This window comes from Ornithodoros turicata, chromosome 5 (genome assembly GCF_037126465.1).
Source record: "Ornithodoros turicata isolate Travis chromosome 5, ASM3712646v1, whole genome shotgun sequence".
NCBI classification, from domain to species: domain Eukaryota; kingdom Metazoa; phylum Arthropoda; class Arachnida; order Ixodida; family Argasidae; genus Ornithodoros; species Ornithodoros turicata.
The window spans coordinates 44,671,014-44,693,143 of record NC_088205.1 but is presented as its reverse complement, the minus strand read 5'-3'; the positions used below and the strand labels follow the sequence as shown (position 1 = coordinate 44,693,143).

The window sequence follows — 22,130 nt, the reverse complement described above, 5'->3', positions numbered from 1 at the left end:
GAAATAAGCTTCCAGACACATCGCTTGCTCTCTGGCAAACGCACGCGCTGTTTCTAGACTTTTCGGCGCGACGCTTAAATGCTTGTGCGCTCCAGGCTGGAGTATTGATGCTTTGGACTCAGTTGTGTTCAGAGAGCTATCACTCTTGTGTTTTGCTACCAAGTAGTTTAATAAACCGTTTGCTGTTTATTCGACGACTGGCCGGCCTATTTCGCTTCGTGACATCTGGTGGAGATGCAGGGTAATCCCTGCTCAACGGCCTGGAAGAACAGAAACGACTGAGTCGAAGACAGCGTGGTGTACCTTCGGAATTCAGGCCATTGGGACCCCCAACCCGCAAGAAGATGAATACCACAGCCACCACCGGCAGCGCGGCACGGCAACAGCTGGGCGCACTCGCAACAAGCCCAACCTGCACCACTCAGCTACCAGCCACGCGCACAAGGAACTCGCAAGACAGACGTACGGCGAACGTCAGACTTGAGGCCGCTCTGCTACCACTGTGAAGAAGCCACCCGGGTCTACCGCCGTTTCCCGTACCGACGACTGGGTCTAACCGGATTTTCACCTGACGCCTCCCGCCTTCAGCGCGTAGTCACCCCGCCGCAATTGAAGACTCTCTACGGCAGCAGCATGCTTCTGCTGACTCACGATGCGACCAGTCTCCGAGCTCAACGAACAGCAGTACAGACCGCCGCGACGCTCAAAACCTTACCGGTGACCTGCAAATACTCATCGACGACCACGAGACAACTGCATTAATCAATAACGGCGCCAACGACAATGTTAAAGACGACGACGTTGGCTACGAGGCTTCGCAGGGTGCAAACGAAATGCGATGAGCTGACACAGGTTCTGGCATCGGGACGCTGCCACGTCTACGGATGGGGCAATGCCACGAATCATCTTCGAGAAACTTCCAGGGCAGGCACGAAACGGTACATCTCATCCCGGCGCGTGCTGAAGAAGAAGAAATAAGCTTCCAGACACATCGCCTGCTCTCTGGCAAACGCACGCGCTGTTTCTAGACTTTTCGGCGCGACGCTTAAATGCTTGTGCGCTCCAGGCTGGAGTATTGATGCTTTGGACTCAGTTGTGTTCAGAGAGCTATCACTTTTGTGTTTTGCTACCAAGTAGTTTAATAAACCGTTTGCTGTTTATTCGACGACTGGCCGGCCCATTTCGCTTCGTGACAATATTATGTCCCCCCGTAACATCTCCTTGACTTCCTGACACTGTTTCCATTAGTTTTATCTCTGGTACAAACCCCAAGGTTTATCTTGGCGAACCCTGTACATTCCCCGCTACGATGGTCAAAACTAAAAAAAAAAAGAATAAAAAAGAAAAAGAAGCGACATTGCAAGACCTTCGTTGCAACCCGTGCAAATTGTCGGCCGCCTTCAAATCTTCATCAAGCAGCGACACGGGGAGGCCTCGCTTTCTTTTCAAAGATGTAAGGGCAGCAAGGTAACAAAACGATAGTTGTCTGAAGCAACAGTGAGAAGAAAGCACTAAGAACGAACGAAGCACTGGTCGCCGCTTCCCCGCTACGCATCTCTCTCTCCCTCTCTCTGTCTTTTTTTTAAGCTATTACCGACGTCTGTTCTCCTTGAATGGGGTATGTCGGACAAGTACTTTTGCTTCTGAAAAAAAGAAAAAAGAACAAAAGAGAGAGAAGGACCGGTCGTTAACTTCGATGTTGACATCAAGAAATCAAATTTCTTTTAATTAGATCTTGATAACATTACTTGTGGTAAGTGGTAGCAGCTCTGTACAGATCAATGCCGTTCTCCGTGGCGTGCTATTTTATTAAAATTGCTCAGACGTGGTTATTGAAACATTCTGAATGTTACCCATGATGCTGACTCAGACCAGATACTGGTCCTTCGCACTGCACGAACCTCGAAAACCCTCCCGAAAACATTCGTCCCACCTATTCCTGGTGACCCATTCTTAACCACGGTGTGTGAAAAGAGGATAGTAGAACCGAAGCCGTAAGGTAGTCAATAAGGTGGTCAAGTAACGCTTGACGCACAGCAGTGGCGCACAATTTGCAATGACCTGAAATATCTCCAGCTAATATACCGTCAGAGCCTCTTTGCATGTGTCTCTGCGCTGGCAACTATGGTGACCGCATTGTAATTGAGACGAGTTGCTCGCACCCAGTAATTGGAAGATTGCGGCCGATTGCGGTTCACTTTTACGCAGAAGCAGCTCGCGGGAAGAGAGTTCCACATATATGCAACAGAATCATTTTTATCTGTGGCAGACAAGAGAATCTACAGTAGAAAGTTATGGAAACAGCTCGGGAATTAGTCGTTTACCGAAATCGATAGGCACGTGCGAAATAATTTGCGTTTCCCGCATATAAATCTTATGTATGTCGCGGTCTGCATTTTACACACAGTGATATGGACTTATAAGAGGCGCCTAGGCAAAGTTGGTCAGTTAGTTACTTGTCGTGCATATTCTGTTCAAAGGCGGTATGAGGACATCAACAACGGCCTAATAGTTGGCGTTACGGTGGCATCCTCACTTTGCTCTATGGTGGCGCAGAACAGGTCAAGCCAATATGTGGACGAATACTTCAGAAGGTATAATCCGCACTTTATGGACATGCACTATGGATATACTCTGTTACTCATCCTTTACATCCATTTGTGCAGGAGATTCCACGAGAATGTAATCACTCCTGTGATGTGGTGGTTTATCATTCTACCGGTCGAAGTCTTCGCACTCTGCAGCTTCTGGATACGGATGAAAGTGCTCTTCCTGAAAACGCAGTTAGTAGGCCCTTTTTTCAGACATCAGCTATACAAACCAATCAAATGAAAGGGATAACACTCCCTTGGCATTGGTACGTGCTGTGTTCGACCCATTTCAACTAAATGGGTCGAAATGGTGTGCGCAACGCCAGACGTGAAACGCTTGATGGGTTCAACTGGTGTTATAACACTATAGAACATTATTGCTCCATTTATCTAGTGCAAACGGCAATGCCACTTATCCCCCGATCTCGTGGTGCTAAGAGAGACTTCGGAACCATCTTTAAAAAAAAAGTGAGTGTTTCATCGCAAGGGGCATCGCGCCTTGAGTTTCATCGCAAGGGGCGATACTCTACCTCACTGCAGAAGCAGCATGCAGTAGAGCCCTGCACGGGCCGAGTTTTCAGGGCCCGGATCGAAAAATGGCCCGGCCCGATCCGGGCCCGGACCTTCATATTTTTATGTGGTACAGCCCCCCCCCTCGGCCCTGTGGCCCTGTGAGTGGAGCCTGGCCCGGCCCGGTGACTCGGCGAGTAGATCCCGACCTAGCATTTCCAGCCGTAACGAACGCGTTTCTGGGGCTTATCAAACGAATTTATAACTAGACTTATAAGAAGAAGGCCACAAACATAAAAGTGCTGGCGGTTTAATACCGTAACAGCACGAAATTAAATCCAGATTAAATCCAGAACGCACACGGGTATGGGCGTCATCGGTACACTATCATGTATTTGCGGAGGTAGAGGATGCTGACGACAAAATCTTTCTCCCAGTACCTCCCCCTCCCTCTGACTTTCTTTCTTTTTTCTTTGTCCTTTTTTTCTGCCAATAAATCCCCCCACCCCCGTCTCACCAAGCTTTGTGATTGTCAAATACGGGAGGAGTGAGGAGCAATGTAAAATGGCTTTGTGAATGTTCTAGAGCGTCGAATCATACGCATAGTGTAATGTCATTTGCTTGTCTTTGCAAATATGTCCACAGGAATGACGCACGCGCGTGGTGACATGAACTAATAGCCCTCCATTGTGTGAAATTAGCTGCGTGACCCGGCCGAGCCTGACTCTCGGGAACATGTTCGTCGGCCCGGCTTGGCCCGCGGTGGTGGCGTATTTCGGCGGACCGGGCCCGGCCCGGCCCGCGGTCCCGGAGGATTTTTTCGGGCAGGGTCAGGCAGGTCGGGGGCGCGGGCCCGTGCAGGGTTCTAGCATGCAGCATTGGTTATGCAGAAGCAGCAGAAGTATGCTTGTGCCACGGTCGGTCATAGGAGCTGTGTTTCGGAGCACAGTTCCGTCATGATGGCTTCAAGCCATCACGACACTGTGTGCTTTTCGTCTTATTCGGACGAGTGCGACGGAGTTCCTTCGGAGCCACAGCTCGACGCGGACAGCAACCTCCGTGTTACACGGGTGTTCTACAATCTATATGGTTTTAATTGTATCAGACGAGCGTCGATTATCAAAGGAGGTAATATCAGCACCGTTGTACCGTTGTCTTCGTGTTTCGTATGTTGCGTAGCCTTGTCACACACTGCTCGGAATGTACACACTGTGCGCTTTGCATGAACCAGGAGCGTGCACCGCACTAGTCGCACGATTCTTGGGGCGCGTATCTCGCCCTTCTTAGCTTCAGTTCACGTTGGCTCTACCCTCGTCAGTGCTATGTCCATGCCGTTGAATGGCGATAGCAAGGAAAGCCCGTGGGGAATAGAGCTTTCTCTACCACATTGTGGAAACCTAAGTTCCCAGAACCTGGGTCGTCCACCTGTCCGTTCCGCGTGCTGAGTAATAAGCAGCACACAGACCAAATCAATCGAACATCAAACAGAATTTATTCACAGTTGATACAGTCAGAGAACAACTGAAATAAGCCTCACTTCCACCCAAGCACCTTGAATCCCTTATATCTGTCTCCCCCCATCCCCCGGACGACTGGGATGTCTATCTGTTATCTTAGCCAGAAGCCTGCGATGATGCGCCATCTGTCGGCGCTTCACAAAACTAACGCCACAAGAGTAGCATGGCCATACTACCCAGTCTTAAAGTGCCACCAAGTCGTCTGCGAGCACCAAAATGGCATCCTCTGAGGTCGTAGGTGCCGGGGATTGGGTGAGTGCCGCGGCAGGTAGCGACTCTTTTTAGGGTTCAGACGGAGGCGGCGCACTATGGCTAGGGCGGTGGTGACATCCGATGCGGTACGGGCTGCAGCGAGGTGGTACTGGTGCAGGGGCATTTGTTGTGGATGGCACGGTATACCCGTGGGACGTGCAGACCGGGCACAGGATCCTCCGTTTTGCATTTGTCAGAGGCTGAAGCGGGTCCGCCGTGTGCTACTTACTTAGAGCAATACCCTTGAACGGGGCGGGAGTCCGGGACAGATCATCTCCGCGAAGAGTGCGGGGCCGACAGCTCCAGCGGGAACAAGAAGCCCACGCTATTGGCAGGCCATTGGCAACCACCGTTCAGGTGGCCACCGAGTGTTGAGGACGGGGAAGAGCTCGAACCGAAGGTGTGAATGTCCGGGTCAGATCTCCGTTAGAACTGGACTGGGAGTCCGTACGGCCGGAGCTAACCCGACCTCACGGACGGTCACGACGCCTACAGGTCCCGCTTGAGAGGCACTGCATGAGGGGCACTGCATGGTTCCTGCAATGAAGGAAAAAGGAATACGGTAGGGAGGCGGCCTCAAACCGTGAACGCCTGAGAAGACCCCCACCCCATAACAGGCATTGCGGAAAACTACGAAACTGAAATCACGCCAATAAAATATACACTAAATCACAAACACTATGCTTAGCAGGCATAGCTAGCTAGCTAAGCTAGGCTAAGGTATGCATAGCTAGGCAGCTACGTGCGCCGCCTGCGGGGTCGCAAGTCGTAAGGACTAGATGCAGGTCCGGGAACGGGATCTAGGTCCTGGATGGAGGCAGGTTGCAAATCGGTTCCTCTCTGTTGGGGTCTCGGAGGTGGTACGACTTCAGGTCCGAGATGTGCATTGGCCCAGTTTCTTCGTCCGTATCACAGCGACGAAGCCTGTAAGTGAGGCCGGAGGAGCACCGACCTATCTGCGAGTGGAGCTGCAAAGCCTCGTGACGCACCCCTAGCAGGCGGGTGAGTCCGTCGAAAAACAAGGTCACCAACGCTGCAGGAGAGGTTCCGACGACCACGGTTGTACTGTCGAGTCTGGTCGAACCTCACGACGTCCAGATTATCCTGTGCCGTCAGAGCTGCAACTGTGGAGGTCCTCAGCAAGCCTTGAATAAGAAGGCCCTGCGCCATCCCGGAGGGCCAAAGGATTCTCCACTGGAAAAGGAGGAAACTCTCGTCCCAAGTTCAGGAACGCCGGGGTGGATCATGTTAATCTGTTGACCGCCGTCCGCGTAGCGAACGCCAGATCAGCTAGGCGAAGATGCCATTCACAGCGGTGCTGGCTGGTGAAAATTTCCAACATCGTTTTCAGGTTTCAGTTACCACAGTTCGGTTATGATGGCATGAGGGTGATAAGGGGAAGTCTTCTTGTGCTGAATGCCTAAGGTAACTCAATAATTTGAAAACACCTTACTTGGGAAACCCGAACCGGCGAAAGGTGTGTGTAGTCTTCCATCTTAATATAGTTGTGTAACACTTACTTGTGTAACCTGAAGAAGTGCAGTCTCTTGCACGAAAGTTCTTGTTCGAATAAATATCAGTTGCTCCTAACCGTTTTTCATGTTACGTGTGTAATATATATTCCATATAAAATGTTTTCTAAAGATATTACAAACAGTTGGACCTAGATATTTCGCACATATCTTGCACATGGTCAAGTACAAGAGGTTGGGTTCCTACTTAATATTTGTTGCAGCTGTATAATAGTTTCGACATTGAGAACTATGAGTGTGGGTTAGAATGAATGTTAAGGTGGAAAATAAAAAAAAGGAAAGAAACATGTTTTGTTGTTGGGGGAAAGATGTTACGTGTGACTGAAATAAGTGAGACGTGTACAGAGATCAGCGATAAGAGCATCGTAGTAATTCTGATACCCGCCTGTAGGAGCGTTATTGGTTGTCCGGGCCCGATATAAAAGCGTTGGGCATGAATAAACTCTTATTTTTTGTTGCTTGTCCCCGTGCGTGGATCGTAATAGATGGGCAGCTCCTGCCAACCTAACAGATTGCTTAAATGCCACTCGATGCATGACGTCACCTACGTAAACAGGAAAGGTAGGGCGAGCCATCTGAAACAGTTTTTTGCGCGATTTCAAAGTGTGAGTTTCTCCTAACTGAATTATCGGCTGTCCAGAAAAGTACCTTCCGAGCTGTGATAAATATTAACGGAAGCATACTCTAAGTAGTGTCCACAATGGTGCTCACGCATGTTTCGTTCTTACTGGCCGATGCTGACTGACGTTCGCCGCTACGACACGGTAGGGATTTGGAGATATTGAATACATTATTGTGTATCCAATATCATCAAATGCCTACCGTGTCGTGGCGGCGAACGTGCTCTGCACAGCGCGGGTACCTCGAGACAGCCTGGGATCTAAATCCCCGAGTAAACACATGTTCGGTTGGCTCTTGTGGACGATAATGTGGGCTTTGGAATGACTGATAATGTACTGTATTCACAGAACGCATCTTTCTGGCAACGTATGCGACCAGAAACGATGACAATTAAGAAATATTCCCTTCCAGTGATGCACCAGAGAGCGAAGAAGCTGCGATCGGGATACAGAGGGCCATCAGGAGAATGCAGGGCAACAACCAAGACTTCAAGTACACATGCATTCGTTTCTTCTTTGAACTGAAGCTCTTGGGCACTTAATCAATGAGTGACCGATAATATGATAACGCCAGCTTTTACTTACGTCTGTAAACGACTAACTTGACTCTAGTTGCAACACGCCAACCATCCAAAAACGGGGTACTAATTAATGACATGAGTCCCACAGAAAGACTGTAAAAATCTTGGTAGCACAAAAGAAACATTCTCAAATGAACCGCGTCGAGCTCCCAGTGACCCGAAAACATTCGCAGTCAAGCCATAATATGCGTTCTTAGACAACGAATGCTGGATATGAAACCCACGGCTTCCTGTATGTGCGACTGATAACCTGCGAGGTAGATGTCTCGTGCGTCCAGTTTAACATGCGCACGCGAAGCAAAACACTTTGGTGAGAAGTTCGTAAAATCATTATTTTAATGTGGTGGATAGCGCATCCTGGGTCAACGAGCTTCACGGGGAACTGTGCTAACATTTGTTTTAAAGTTAGGTTAGGTTAGGTTAGGTTAGGATCTTGCTGAGGAAAACCCAGGGGAACACCCACAGATTCCCAGATTCGAAACCGGGTCACCTCCCAGTGTCTCCGTAGAATGCCATCGTCGTAGCCACTAAGCCCCTGGAGTTGGTATTGTCATGTAGAATTGAGCGAACATTGGCTGGGGTTACCTCACCATGGCATTTTTTCACTTCCTACCTCTCTTCGAAAAGTTGGCTGTCTCGAGCAATACTTGATCAGGGCCGTGTGGTTCTCGAACTATCGAGCGCTTCACGACAGAGGTATAAAGGAGCTGCTGTTGGTCTCATACTCAGTAGGTCTAGAGTGAGTCTTCAAATCGCACCAGAACGTTACACCTAAGCGTTGAGCTGCAGAACTCGAACGTGTACATGAACGCCGTCAGCCTATATGCTCTGTGCACCATGTGATCATAGTTGTCGACCTTACGTCTCGTCGTCATCATTTTTCGGTCTTATGTACGTATGAAAACAAATGTACGTTCTATTTGTTGCTTGAGTTGAATTCCTCATTAGGCGCTCTATGAACTGCACTCTATGAACTATATATGTAGGGTTCCGCATCTTCGGCATTTAGTCCTGAGGAGATTCGATGGGTGTTTTTCGGCATTTATGTTTTTTGTCAAATTCTGATATTTTTGGCATTCTAAAATGTTTGTGCAAATAGATGGCTAAAAATCGGTAGCTATAAGGACTCATGGAAGCAGGGCAGCTTGGTAGTAGGATATTGAGAACGAAAACAAATTCTTGCCCTTTGTTGGAGGGTTCCACGTGCACTTGAACCCCCTGAATCTAGCAATAAAAGTGGTATAAGGGAAGCTACGGTTTCCCCCTTAGCTAAGAGCTAGCAGATCCACGGGGCTGTATTCTCTGCATTTCAGCCGGAAACGAGATGAACAAAAAGAAAACAAAACGAACATGTGATGCTCAGCAGGAGACATTTTTTTGCTTAACGCAATCTATCTGAGGAACACAGTGCGATTTGGTTTGACAATTGTCGTTATTGGTGTTTGCTTTGAAGTGAAAAAATCACCTTCCAGGCATGAAGAGATGACTTTTTAATCACATCCAAGAAAGAGAGAAAGAATGCCACATGTTGAATAACGATAGAGCTGATTGGAGTATAGGCGTCGATCTGATGGCATAGGGACTTGGGGACGTGGACGTACTTTTTTATTCACCTAGAGTAGCCAGGTAGTTGGATATGACGTAGCATCAGTGGTTTAGCCAGAATTTCGTCCTGGGTGCAGGTTGGGTTCGGCAATGGGGTCTATTTAGACGCTCTTGACAAAATATTGTGCAGTCGCTCAAAATTTCAGTGGTCTCCTCTAGATCTAGGGGGGCGTAGGGGGGCCTCTATGAATGACCGTGTAGTGTCACGTGACCTTAGAGGAGCCACTTTCGACAGCATTTTTCAAACCCATTGAGTTACTCTGCGTTCTGTCTGCTGCAAGTTGGTGGACGTTGAAGTTTCGAGCACACTTGTGCGGAAAATTGTAACGGGCATTCAGGAAGAGGAATGGGCACAATCTGGTTCTGTTTTCTCTAGAAATAGGGGTGAAATTGGGTGCTATTCGAGTTCACTTAGATGTTATGGTTTACTCTTCTTTTATCGTGTGTTTGTTATTTACTGTGTATCAAGCAGTGCTCAGCAAGCGTTTCATATACCTGGTGGTCATGTCTGCTTCTCGAGAATTATAGCCAGAAGGGGTGTAGTTTGTTATCAGGACCACTGAATTTCAAAAATAAGTGAAGGCGTTTCTTAAATATTGTGCATGCGAGTGAAAGATTGTCATGTACGAAACTAAACTATAACAATTATGAAATTGCGTGGTCTAGAATCTTTTTATCTATATTTGGATAACAGCCTAGCGGATTTGGAGGTTGCCATCTTGTGGAAAGTAGGAACAGTTGGTTAGGTTAGCGTGGTTAGGATGGTTGGTCTCCAGGTGACGCAGGCCCAAGACTGCACCGCTAAAATGTCTTTGCCACAGCAAACACGGCAGGTCATCTTGAAGACATCACCAATAAACGTCAATTTTTATGTGTTTTGCACAACGTATGACACTCATTCTTGTTTAATTTCCTGCGTTATTGGAATCTCCTTCAGGTAAAAACAAGTCGTTTTTCCAGCCATTTTCTTTCACTTGAAAAACTCAGCGTCGAAACCTCCGTTTCAAAATAATCAGTTGGAATTAAATGATATTTTGTTGCCCCCACTGAAAATAAGCTGTCTAAAATCCACGTCGCGCCGGGGAAATTGCCAACAGCGAACTTGAACTAACCTGAACAAAAAAAAATGTAAATAAGCTTGAACAAACCTGATAATAGATTGCCACCTAACCAACAAGGTGCTAGGGTGTCCGCCCTGCTAAGTATAACGGCAGCTAACATGTGACTTCTATTCGCTAAAACGACTTCAACAAATATGTGAAGCTAAGAGGTTAATCAGCAGTATCAGCTTTTTAAACATTATCTTAAATTAAACATTATCATTAAATATTATCTCACGAAGCAATCGAGCATTTTCTTTTCTTCGGGGCAGTCATGGAGGAAGGGAAGAGCGGAGAAGCCCTATTGCTCTGAGAAATGAAACCGAGATTGGGGGCCACTCCAGTAAAGTCGCCTTCCGGTTTCGGTTACATACATCTCTATGGGAGCCCTAACGCATAGTTTCGGAATGCTTGGAGAGGTGTGGTGGTAGCGCGCCGATGTGGCCTCTAAAGTGGCGCGTGCAAAGCAACCTCATTGGGGTATTCAGGTAACGTGACCTACAGCTACAGCTCATCTCCTATCCTCACGTCACTTGCCCTACTTTTTTTTCTTCCGTCGAGGAGCCGCAGTTCGCAGGCGAGAATATCGATGACATCCCATATAATCATACCCAGCGAATAAGAACCACAGGCCGTATAAGGTAGCCCGTACTAGTGCAAAACACTCACTACTGCCGTTGAACGCATACATTCCGGATGCGTACGTTAGTATCGCTGGTGCACCTCCATAAATGCATAAAGAACCCATATATGTGCATGTAAAAAACCATATGTACATAGGTTTGTCATTGGTAGATATGTACATAGGTACATAGTTAGTCATGCAATCATATGCACACAGTAGCTTGTGCATTTCTCATCGTAATGGATTCTAAATATTGTAACAATGGTGTAGTAGTGTTGACGTTCAATAATTTCTTCAAACGAGAAAAGAAAACACACCCTATTTAATGCGGACGCGGGTACGCTGTGCACGTCATAAAAGTGCTCTACATTTCTGATCCAACGTTCTTGTCACAGAGCACGGAAATCGATTGCGATATACAGCCCCGTGAGCAAAGTAAAAGTTCGGACTCAGACAATCAAACAGATGGTGGATAGCGGGCGGATGGATGAACCACGAAGTTTGAACAACGAGCAAGTCAAAATTTACTGAACTACACTTGGGCAGATATACACACATTCTTCCAAAATCACATCTACAAACATGCGAATGTCATACAGGCGATAATCCCAATACGTTAAAACAGCAAACTTGAACTACGACACAACTCTGCCACACAGGCTACAATCAATCACGGAGGACAAAACAGTCAACCCTTTTCAAATAGACTTGGCTGTGGTGGTTACGGAGTCGTCGGCCGCAGTCCAATGCCGTTCTTCTTCAGTGGGGGTTCTTCCTATCTTCCCTCGTGGATAAAAAAAAAAAAACGTCGTTGGCTTTCCTTACACAGAGACCCTTAGACACTTGACTGCATAACTTGACTCCACTTACAGTCTTTGCCCTTCTTCCTCGATCCTCGAGCTTCCGTTACACTACCGTCCACCCATTGAATATACCGACTCGCGCACCTCGGCCCCAGCGGAGAAGGAGAACGGTCGCACCACTTTCACTACACCTTTCATTTTCGCTGGCCGCCGGTATGCGGACGTTACGGTACAGCAGCTTTCGGTAGAGGACGCTTCGGTACGGACATTTCGCTACACGGACATTTTGATGGACGGACATTTCGGTACACGGATGTTTCGGTGCGTGGACGTTCCGGTACAAGTCGCCGGCAACATTCAGACATACTACGCCTGTCGATGTTATTGACACGTTGGGAACGTACCTGATATTGGATGAAAGGATGTTTTTGTATCACTGTTACAGTTCGCGTTTTATTGGAAGAATCGCAGCATGCTGTGGTCACGGGATGGCCAAGGTGTACTGGCTCATTAGAGGAGATAAGTTCAATGACAAAAAGAAAAGACAAAACGGAAGGTGTACATACCAGCCACCACAAACGGTTTGCTCTTCCCAAGAAAAGGAAAGGAACTAGAGGAAAATGAAGCAAACGGGGGAAAAATACAGGTAAGCAGAAAGAAATGCAGCAAGACGGACGAGTTTATTCAATCGATACACCGCAGTCTTTCTGTCATTACACAGAAATGTCTTTTGCGAGAACATTCATCCGCAAAATGTTTTAGTGCGACAACTCCGAGACAAAGAAAAATCAACAGGTACATATACGTGCAAGGTGCCGCCATTCTACCCAGGCAGACAGCTCGTCTACCTAACGTCGAGTGGACAATTTATACACAATGGACATTAAGTGGACAACCGCATTATTTATGGTCCGCGCTATATCACATGGTTTCAACAGATCAGGTTCAAACAAACTTTACATTCTTGAAATGAACTTAAATAAATCTAGTCTAGCCTCTAGTTATGTGATATGGGCTACATACAGGTCAGATTTCTACTCAGGTGTTCTAGGTGGACGGTTCTCCTGGACTGCAATCAATGCACCTGGGTCATCCCAGAAGGGTGCTTTGAGGGAGGTAGTACGGATACGAGTTAGGAGAAGGGACACTTGAGAACGTTTCGTTTCGATAAACAGCCCTTCACAGTTCTCACTCGTATCCCTCTCTCAAGACATCCTAGGGACGCCCTAGGAACTGCCTTGAAGTTAACTGCCGCTCACAGAGCGTACGCGTAGCTCTAGCTGGATTCGACGATGGCTCTGTACGTCCGTAGCAACCGTGACGGAAGAAGGCTGGTGTATAACGGGTACGAATACGACAAGCAGAAAATTTACGAAGACAAGGTACGTATAACCATCCACGAATGCGTTCATCATCATCAGTTTGCTTATTGTTGTTGATTAATATTTGTTCACTGCTACTTTAGACCTATTGGCAATGTAGCCTGAAAGGCTAATGCCAGGCAAGGGCTTACGCCGTGAACGACGAGGTGGTCCATACTGTGAACGAGCATACTCACGGAGCGGACAACCTGAGTTTGGAAGCTGCCTTCGCTTACTCCGCGATGAAGGGTAAGGCCCGCACCACGGAAGAGCCAAACCAGAATATCATCAGCACAATCTCAAATGTGACCACATTTGATGCTCTCCATTACCTGTCCTCGAGGGATACCATGAAACGGACGCTTCGGTGTGTCTTCTGATATTCACTGCGACAAAATCCCCGCTCACATCGTTTGTGCCATTTAAATGGCGATTCCCCCATTTTTGAGCTTCGCGAAAGACGACCAATCCCCAAGTTTCACAGCTCTGCAAATATTAATGGGCGATTTGTTTATTATGAAAATGCCTCGCATCTGTAGCACTTTCTTATGTCTTGTAAACCTAAGAGCTTTTTTCATACTAGAATCCATCGTTTTCAATTTTGACTCATACCAATAGCCAATATATTTGAAGAAAATACTTCAGGATGCCGATATTTCAAACATCGTCGAACACATTTCGAGCGCAATCAAGCAAGCGGGGCTAAAGCGGCATTTTACTTACTGTACTGTTACTTTTACTGTATCTGTTGAATACTGTGCATAGGTTTTGTTGTGTCTGCAGTTATCGGCGGAGGACTTCAAATTTGTGTAAAAAAAAACAGTGAGGCTCGCATGGCAATTTTCAGGGTTCGATTGAAAAAAATAAATATCCTTCATTTAGAAATTGTCCAAAGCCTCCCTAAATGACGTCAAAAGTTTGGTTTCGCGGACAAAGACTCACCGGACAAAGGCTCATACTCGAAACGTTGGAAGCGACAAAATCTCACCATTTCGTCCACCACTACATGCACGTTGCTTTATTGTTTACTACTTTACCTCACACAGCCTTAGTCCGCATGCACAACGAGTAAGGTGGTCCTTTCCTCTAACGCCTGTTGAGTAGACACAATTTTTCCGTGGGGATGACCGCGTATTTTCAAGGGTTAAAGTTGATATAATATTACCGTAATGCCCTTCCAAAAGCGCGGATGTTAAAATAAAATGATTGTAATATTTGAAACAGTAAGTTACGTGGTTGACAATTATGTACTGCTTCTGTTGTTTAACCTCAATATTTTGTTGCTGTTTTTTTTTAATCTGATAACAAAAACTGAACTGGCTGAACCTATGCGGAGTGCATGTCGGAGCGCATTAAATGTTTTATTTTTGTCAATCACATATTTTTCTTTTTTTTTTGTATGGAGTGCCCTTTACTGCGGATCGCATTATCGGTCATGGTGTTTTTTTTTATTTTATTTTTCTGTACCACAGTCCATGCCCCTCGCTGGTCATTTAAATCCCGTTCATCCAAATCATAATCTGCAGCACTTTGTAGTTCTCTTAATGTTCTTTTTCATTTCTTTTGCTGTATTTTTATTATTTTTTTATTTTTTGTGCTGTTCCCCTGAACTGAGCGTGTTGAGACATGGAGGTATAGTAATAAGGTAATTTCTGCAGCCGTGTAGGAAGATGCCGTGCAACCAGGCACTCATGTGACGGCGTGCCTGTCGTCACGCTGGCACCGGGTGGAATAATACACATACAAAGGGTGGCGTGTCGACATTTTTCTCCTGAGATAAGGTTTCCTTGCATTCAAACGTTCCTGCGCCCTTTTGGTTATGGGGGAGAAGGGACGCAATAAGCATGGAGGCATCCAGTCCAAGGAATCCGGTAACCAGTGGCACCAAAGCATTCCACTAAACCGTTTAATCGTTTTCACGACACACCAAAGAGAAATAGACGAATGATCTTGCTCGGCAGTGTTACCGGCAGAATTTTTGAAAATGTGCTTCGAAAATGTGTCTACGTGCGTCCCTCGATTTATGGCTTTATAAATGAAATGCTGAAGCCAAAATCTTGTAAGAATCTAAATACGGTAAATAAGCCCAGAACCATCGTTTTTTTTTTTTTTTTTTTTTTTGCGACGGGTATGCTGCGTCTTCTGATATTGAAAATCACGCGGGTTTGCTTCCTTCTACGTTCTGCAACTAAAAAATCACAATTTATTCCTGCCTGCGATAGGAGAGGCCTACCCCCTGTTGCCTATGTCACAATACACGATGTCCTTTTTTATACATATTTTTCATTAAAAAAACTAAGGGCTATAAACATCCTGTTTTGACTTCTATCGTCTCTGAGCGGGCGGACGTTCTTGGCCATCTGTTGAGTAGCCGTCGAACGACAAATTACCTAAAAACCGTTAATTAACTTGTTTTATTATAAAAGCTACGAAGTTGTCTCAGTGATACCGAAGCAGTTCTCAGAACAAAAATCCGTTCGGTAGAGCATCCGCAAAAAATTCGTAAAGGAACACCATTTTCTTTCTTGTTCATTGCGCATCTTCGGAGACCCGTCTTTCCGTCACCCCAAATGTGAGAGGGTGAAAGAGCACACTGTCCCCTCTTGCGTCCTGGAATAAGATTAAAAGAAAACAGAAAATGCAACCCAAGATAAGGGCAGTTCCGATAGCGTCACCCGATACATGTGTTTTTGTTTTGTTTCCGCAAGTGAAAGCTCATCTTTGATGCAGGAGGCCCCCAAGGCTCTCTTCACCTTCCTGGACACCACAGGGCTTCGATCCCTATTGTGAAGGGGCTCATTATTTCATTCCCCGTATCACCACCAGCAATGAGGTAGAGTATCGCCCCCGGCGATGAAACTCCCCAGCCATCATCCTGTAATAAAGTTGTTGGATGCAGGAGGCGGCACAGTGCTCCTTCACTCTCTCACATTGACGGTGAAGGAAAGACGCGTCTACGAAGATGCGCAATGAAGATTTCGCGTCAAAAGATCCAACGAGTCAAGAGATCCACGGGTGGATCGCTTGACCTGTTGGATCTCTTGACCCGGATGGATCTCTTGACTCGTCTGAGGGTTCGCCATGTTTAGATCTTTTCACCCCCTTCTGTTACGTCGTTAACTGCGCTATGCAGAAATTACTCGGATCTAAATACGAGCGAGTCGTTTGAACTAGAATACAAAGGAAGGTGGCACATCAACATCATATTTTTATTGATTTAGTTACTTTGTACAGATCCAATTCAAAACACTAATGAAAAATACAATTAGGCCTCCTGGAAGAACTGCGGCCGAAGCAATTTTGTCCAGATCTGCAAATAAGCCTGGTCTTGCGCTCATGTATAAGAGCATGGCGTCCATCGCGCGCAGAAGTCCCTGGTTCCTTTCTTGGACGGCAGTCGATGTCGGCGTCGGTGCAACGAGGTTGTGGGTCGAAAGAACGGCAGGTGCCTCACTCGAACGAACCATTTGTTGAGTTCACCGTTCTCCTTGCAAACCGTCCTGAGTCCAACCTCATCACGTCCAGCCTCGAGCTTGTAGGACAAACAAGCAGACGACATTTAAATACGACTAAGTGCACAGTACGAATCGAGCGTGCAGCAGTCTTTCGCGAATGGGTCGTAGAATAATATATATATAATCATGAACGAGACGTGGACAACAGAAGTAGGAGTATTAAGTAAAAAAGGTGCAAGTTCAGAATCAGTGTCCCATCTTATATGCCTTGAAATATGACTAATTATTGATTTATTTTTAAACAGTGATCCCAAAAATATAAAAATAAAGGCTCGCTCTCGAATATTTCGCCCAATAGATTGAGTTTTGAACTCGCACTATATCTACGTCGTGCTCAGGTGCGCCCCATCTATATCCTATGAAGCCCTCGCGGAGATGCACGACCGGGCGGCGGAGGGACACACTTCCGCTAGCGACCGAAGGGTGTCCATCCGCCGTGCCGTTGCTCAGCTCGTAGGAGGTCGGGCAAGCATTTTCTTTTTTTTCGTACGTTGTTGGGAGAGGGCGTTGTTACGGGGTCGGGGCGGTTGGCTGCGGGATGCTGGGAGACCTCGGAGAGAGGGAAAAGGACGGGAGCCCGTTTGTTGTGCATTGTGACGGAGCTCGCGCCGTGTAATGTGACGACTGGAAAAGGAGGGTGGGACTCAGTTTATTTCTGAACCAGTATCTTTGTTCACTGCGGTCGGGGATATCCGCTAGATTCCGGTTTCATGATTATTTTCTTGGTTATTCCTTGATAATCTGCTATTCCAGGCTTTCGGCGTCATGATTGTCAGGCCTTCCGTGTTTTCGCCTTTTGTGATTTTTCTTCAGTTTGAGCCTTCAGCCTTTTTGATGGTGATGGTGACGGTGCCTTTTCCTTTTGATAGTGACCGTAGTTCGGCGTTGTGGTGGTCTCGATTCCCAAGCCGGTTCTTGTGGTGCAGTGGCTGTGCTTGATTATTAAGGGAAGGTTTGAGGACGTGCTGGCACACCGTTGTTCATTTTTATAGGCATACGAGTGGGCACTGAAATGTAACTTTGCATATTTTTGCGCGTATTTACAATTTGCCGTTGCATATTTTGGGAACTTGATACCGACTTGGGTTTCCGTGACATTTGATCGACCGCCGTTCGGTCGAAAGAAGTTTGACAGGAGGCTGAACACTTGGTCGAACGCCGTTTTATTGAAGGCGTTTGATCGAACGCCACTTGATCGACGCCATTTTCTCGGAAGTCGTAATGAGGGCGCAGTTCCCCATGTCGAGTAAGGTCGTCAATGCCAGGGTAAGTCAGTGGCCTTTCTGTGTTGTTTCTCTGGAACACCGTGAACAAGGGATTACTGAGGTCTTTCAACTTCGTTTTCGTCACTCATTTCCGCTTGACGGGCAGCTTTTTACTGGAATTTTGACAACCTAAGCGCACGTTACCGATTTCGACTTTATTGTTTGACACTCATCTTGGTGCATTTGTGTAAATAGTAGAGCACGGGGAAGGGAAGGCCATGGGTTTATAAGGCGGTGGGAGGCGTGAATGCCATCCATTCAGGTTTGGACCTGTTCCCGCTACGATGGAGCTCTTTCACGGCAACCCTACATTCTTGGAAGTTTCGGAGCGCCTTGGTGACGCTACGAGGACGGTCGAGATCCTGCAATGTCTCGGGCTCCTCACAGCGGCTAGGGCATGCCCAAGATGTCAACGGTCCATGACCCTGCAGCGGTGCTGTGACAAGAGGGACGGACTGCAATGGTGATGTCGAAGAAGGGAGACAATTCGAAAGAACAAGTCCGAAGCGAAGAACTGTGCGCTGCTACACCTCACTGTCTCTGCGCAAGGGCTTATTCTTCGAACGATCAAACCTGACGCTCAAGCAGATTGTCCTTTTCGTGTACTTGTGGTGTGAGGACTACCTGTCTAAGCTGATTGAACGTCAGCTCAAACTTGCTCACGGCACGGTCACGGACTGGAGCAGCTTTTGCCGGGGGGTTGTGATCAACGATGTGATCTACAACAGCAGGAAAGTTGGAGGACCCGGAACCGTTGTAGAGCTCGACGGATCCATGTTCGGGAAGCGAGAATACAACCGAGGTAAACGTGTTGAAGGACAATGGGTCATCGGCGGTGTGGAGCTTGGAAGCGGGAAGTGCTTCCTCGTCCCGGTGGAATGCCGCGACCGAGACACCTTGTATCAGCTCATTTTGGACTGGGTAGAACAAGGTTCGACGGTCATCACGGACTGCTGGAAGGGATACCTGAAGTTTAAGGCATCACCGTCCTTCGAGCACTACAGCATCAATATTTCAAGGTTTATGTTCGGGAAACAAGCCAGAGCTACCGGCATCTCTGTCTTTGAGGCTTTGATCAGGGAGGCGGCAGTACTGTACAGGATGGGCGCTGACGTGCCTGCACTCCCACTTCCAACGGTCGGGGTCGACTCCGATGGATCGTCCTCGGACGACGACGAAGAAGCAGGCGCTTGAAGCCAAGCGGGGAAACCAAAACGAGGACAAAAGACCATCTTCAGGGCCACCTAATAAATTCCAAAATCAGAATGAATGTTACACTTAAAAAAGGTGGGTCGAGCCTTACAAAAATGTATGTTCTTAGTACCCCCTGCCTGAACTCCATAACTAGTGCTCTCAAGACAAATAAGGATTAACAAGCAGTACAGTAAGCATCAGTAAAGTAATGTTAGTTATTGATTCGGGTTTTACGTCGCGAGACAACTACTACAACTGTTGGGTGGGTAGGATCGGTCAGGTTGGCAGTAAAAAACTCGGGGCACGTTTGACAATTTTACTGGATAAATACTCCGACCGGCTACAATTACAACCCTGCACTTCCCCAGCATTTTATGTGCGACGGTGCTGAAACCTTCCCTCAATAGTCAAGCACAGCCACTGCAGCACAAGAACAGGCTTGGGAATCGAGACCACAACAAAGCCGAACTAGTGTCACTATCAAAAGGCCGATAACAACAAGGCCGAGTCATGAAAGGGCTGACGGCTCAAACTGCAGAAAAAATAACAAAAGGCGAAAACGCGGAACGCCTGACAATCATGACGCCGAAAGCCTAGAATGACAGATAATCAAGGAATAATCATGAAAATAATCATGAAACGTAATCTAGCGGAGTTCCAGTCGCGCGTTATTTTAATTTTCACTTAATTTGCGGCGGAGGCTCCGCCTTCATCAGGAAAGAAGTATTAAGTGGCCCCATAGGGCTTCCAAAAGTCACAAGTGATATCACAATGGAGGAGGTCGCACCACCTCGCGCTTGTCAGGAGGTCGGCTTCTAAAATGTTCTTAGTCACGTCCGGGGAGGAGGTCATCGTCCTTGAGGATGGCCACGATGTTTTGTGTGGAGATATAACAGCAATCCAGCTGAAAAAAAAACACACACACACACACACGAGGCATCATACAGTGTAAGAGCATAAATTGCTTATGGTCGACAGTACACCAGGGTCTTCATTGATGATCCACTGTAACTTGTATATTAGAAATGACTCGCGTTGTTCTCCGCATCGGTCGGAATCGAAGTTTGACTGAAGAAACATCTTTAAGTGGCAGTGCCGGCTGAAGTGGGTGAAACTGGTAGATTATGTTTCTTGGTCACGCCAGATCGGTGGTTGTTACACCTAACCCCAAAGGATGTTTTTGTCTGACCCACATGCTGACCCTGACACGCGTTACATTGAATGACATAGATAACATTGGAGGAGTTACAGTCTAAGTCTGCGTTGATTTTGACAAAGACGGATATTAAGCGGTAGGAGCAACTTATTTATTTACATATGGTTGAAGAAGTGCAGTCTCGTGCGCGAAAGTCTCGTTACCATGTGTGCTCCTACCGTTTAATATCACTCGTTGATTTACTCACCACCGGCAACTTGACATCGCCTATTTTTCTGCCTTCGTATCTTCTTGATTTTGACATTAAAATTAGTGCTTTTGAGTGACCGGGAAAATTGCATTACTTTGCATACCTGGCACCTGTGGCCATTGCATGGGTGCCAGCCAGGTGACAGGTGGCGGTTGAGGAAAGATTTCTTTTGTGCGTTCCTTTGTGAATGCTTTGGTGGCGTCTGAGTTATATTATTAATATTCGGAATATTTGCGCCAAATGTTACAATTAGATTTACTGAGTCGTTTTTCGCGTCACTTCTGCGTTTCGTGATTATAGTTTGGCGATCCGTCTTACGAGCTTTGTCCGGGGCGTCCCGAACAAGATTTGGTCGGAATTTTAGCTCCATGACACAACAACAACAACAACAGTTTCATTACGGGATGATGGCTCCATGATAATATATGTATACAGGGTGCCAACACTAGCCACAGAGATGGTATCTAACACATAGCTTACTCAAGGAAAAGTCGACAGTTCTCCTATGAAATTTGGGTAACATCTCATTACGGCCCGAGTCTCATTACGGCCGAAGTCTCATTACGGCCGAAAGTCTCATTACGGCCGAAAATCCTTTAATCCCCAAGTGTCTCGTTACGGCCAAAGTCTCAATACGGCCGAAGGTAGTCTCATTACGGCCGAAGATGTCTCATAACGGCCAAAAAGAAAAAAGAAGCATCCACCATAGTAGCTCTGTATATACTGTGTTTTATGCTTCCCAAAATATGTCCGAGGCGGTGTGCCCCCAGGGCTTGTGTCACACACAATGGTTCATGCACACAATATTGCGACAGTGTTTCATGCATCCCTCGTGAAAAATGTTTTTATTGTCATATGTGTCACACGATATTTGTATGTGTTACGCCATTTTCTCTCAGTATTCAAGCAACATCCTACTCGTTGGTTCTGTGAGCAAACTGTGTGTGTGTGTTCTGAAAAGTACTCCACAAGGGAACCCACTGGGAGCTCCAGGAGTCACATGACCTATGACCATGATCTTCTCCCCCACTAGCTGCCTTCTACAATTTACGTCCACCTGAAATTTACAAAAAAGTACATAAGCCACTGAACAAAATGACATATGCTCTTGTTTGATGATGACTATAAGACATATGCTGTCAAGCAGACTTTTTTTTTCATATATTCGAAACATATTCAAGAATTATGGACAACAATGACAATTACGTCATAACAATGCAGCTGCATAGCCAGGAAACTATTTCAGGAGGTGTTTTATGAGGCTTGACATGGGGTGGAGGAGTCCCCCTTGTCAGTGCTTTATCCAGACCCCCCCTAACTTTTTTGCCTGTGCACCCCCTACAGGGGGTGCCCTTGCGATTTCAGCTTCAGATATGTCTGTAATGATATGTTAAGCTGTAATGACGTAACTATTCCAACAATTTTTTCCAACACCCTTCTCGTGCTTGGGATTCTGGATAAACCACCACTACCTTGTTCATTTTCGTGGGGCACTACATTAGAGCTTATGCCATTGCACTGATGTCACAATGTTAAAAGTGTGTGTCACTCTGGGCATTCGGAATTCTTCTAAGCTACAATATGTAAATTCAGAATATCCGAAGGGTAAACATCAGATGTTACCTGCAGGCTTCATGCTGAAACGCGTGTACG

The 22,130-nt window shown here is 46.7% G+C and overlaps 1 protein-coding gene across 4 annotated transcripts in view; it reads left to right on the top strand.

Moving 5' to 3' along the window:
• The window catches only part of LOC135395622 (sodium-dependent low-affinity dicarboxylate transporter 1-like), an 80,652-nt gene that overhangs the window by 8,535 nt on the left and 49,987 nt on the right, over positions 1-22,130 (top strand). For 3 of the 4 annotated variants that reach the window (XM_064626719.1, XM_064626718.1, XM_064626717.1), the window contains exons 4-6: positions 2,481-2,594; positions 2,667-2,783; positions 7,435-7,515. In XM_064626719.1, the coding sequence (XP_064482789.1) occupies positions 2,481-2,594; positions 2,667-2,783; positions 7,435-7,515 (312 nt within the window). The remainder of the gene's footprint in view (positions 1-2,480; positions 2,595-2,666; positions 2,784-7,434; positions 7,516-22,130) is intronic. The other variant, XM_064626720.1, reaches the window with a different exon arrangement.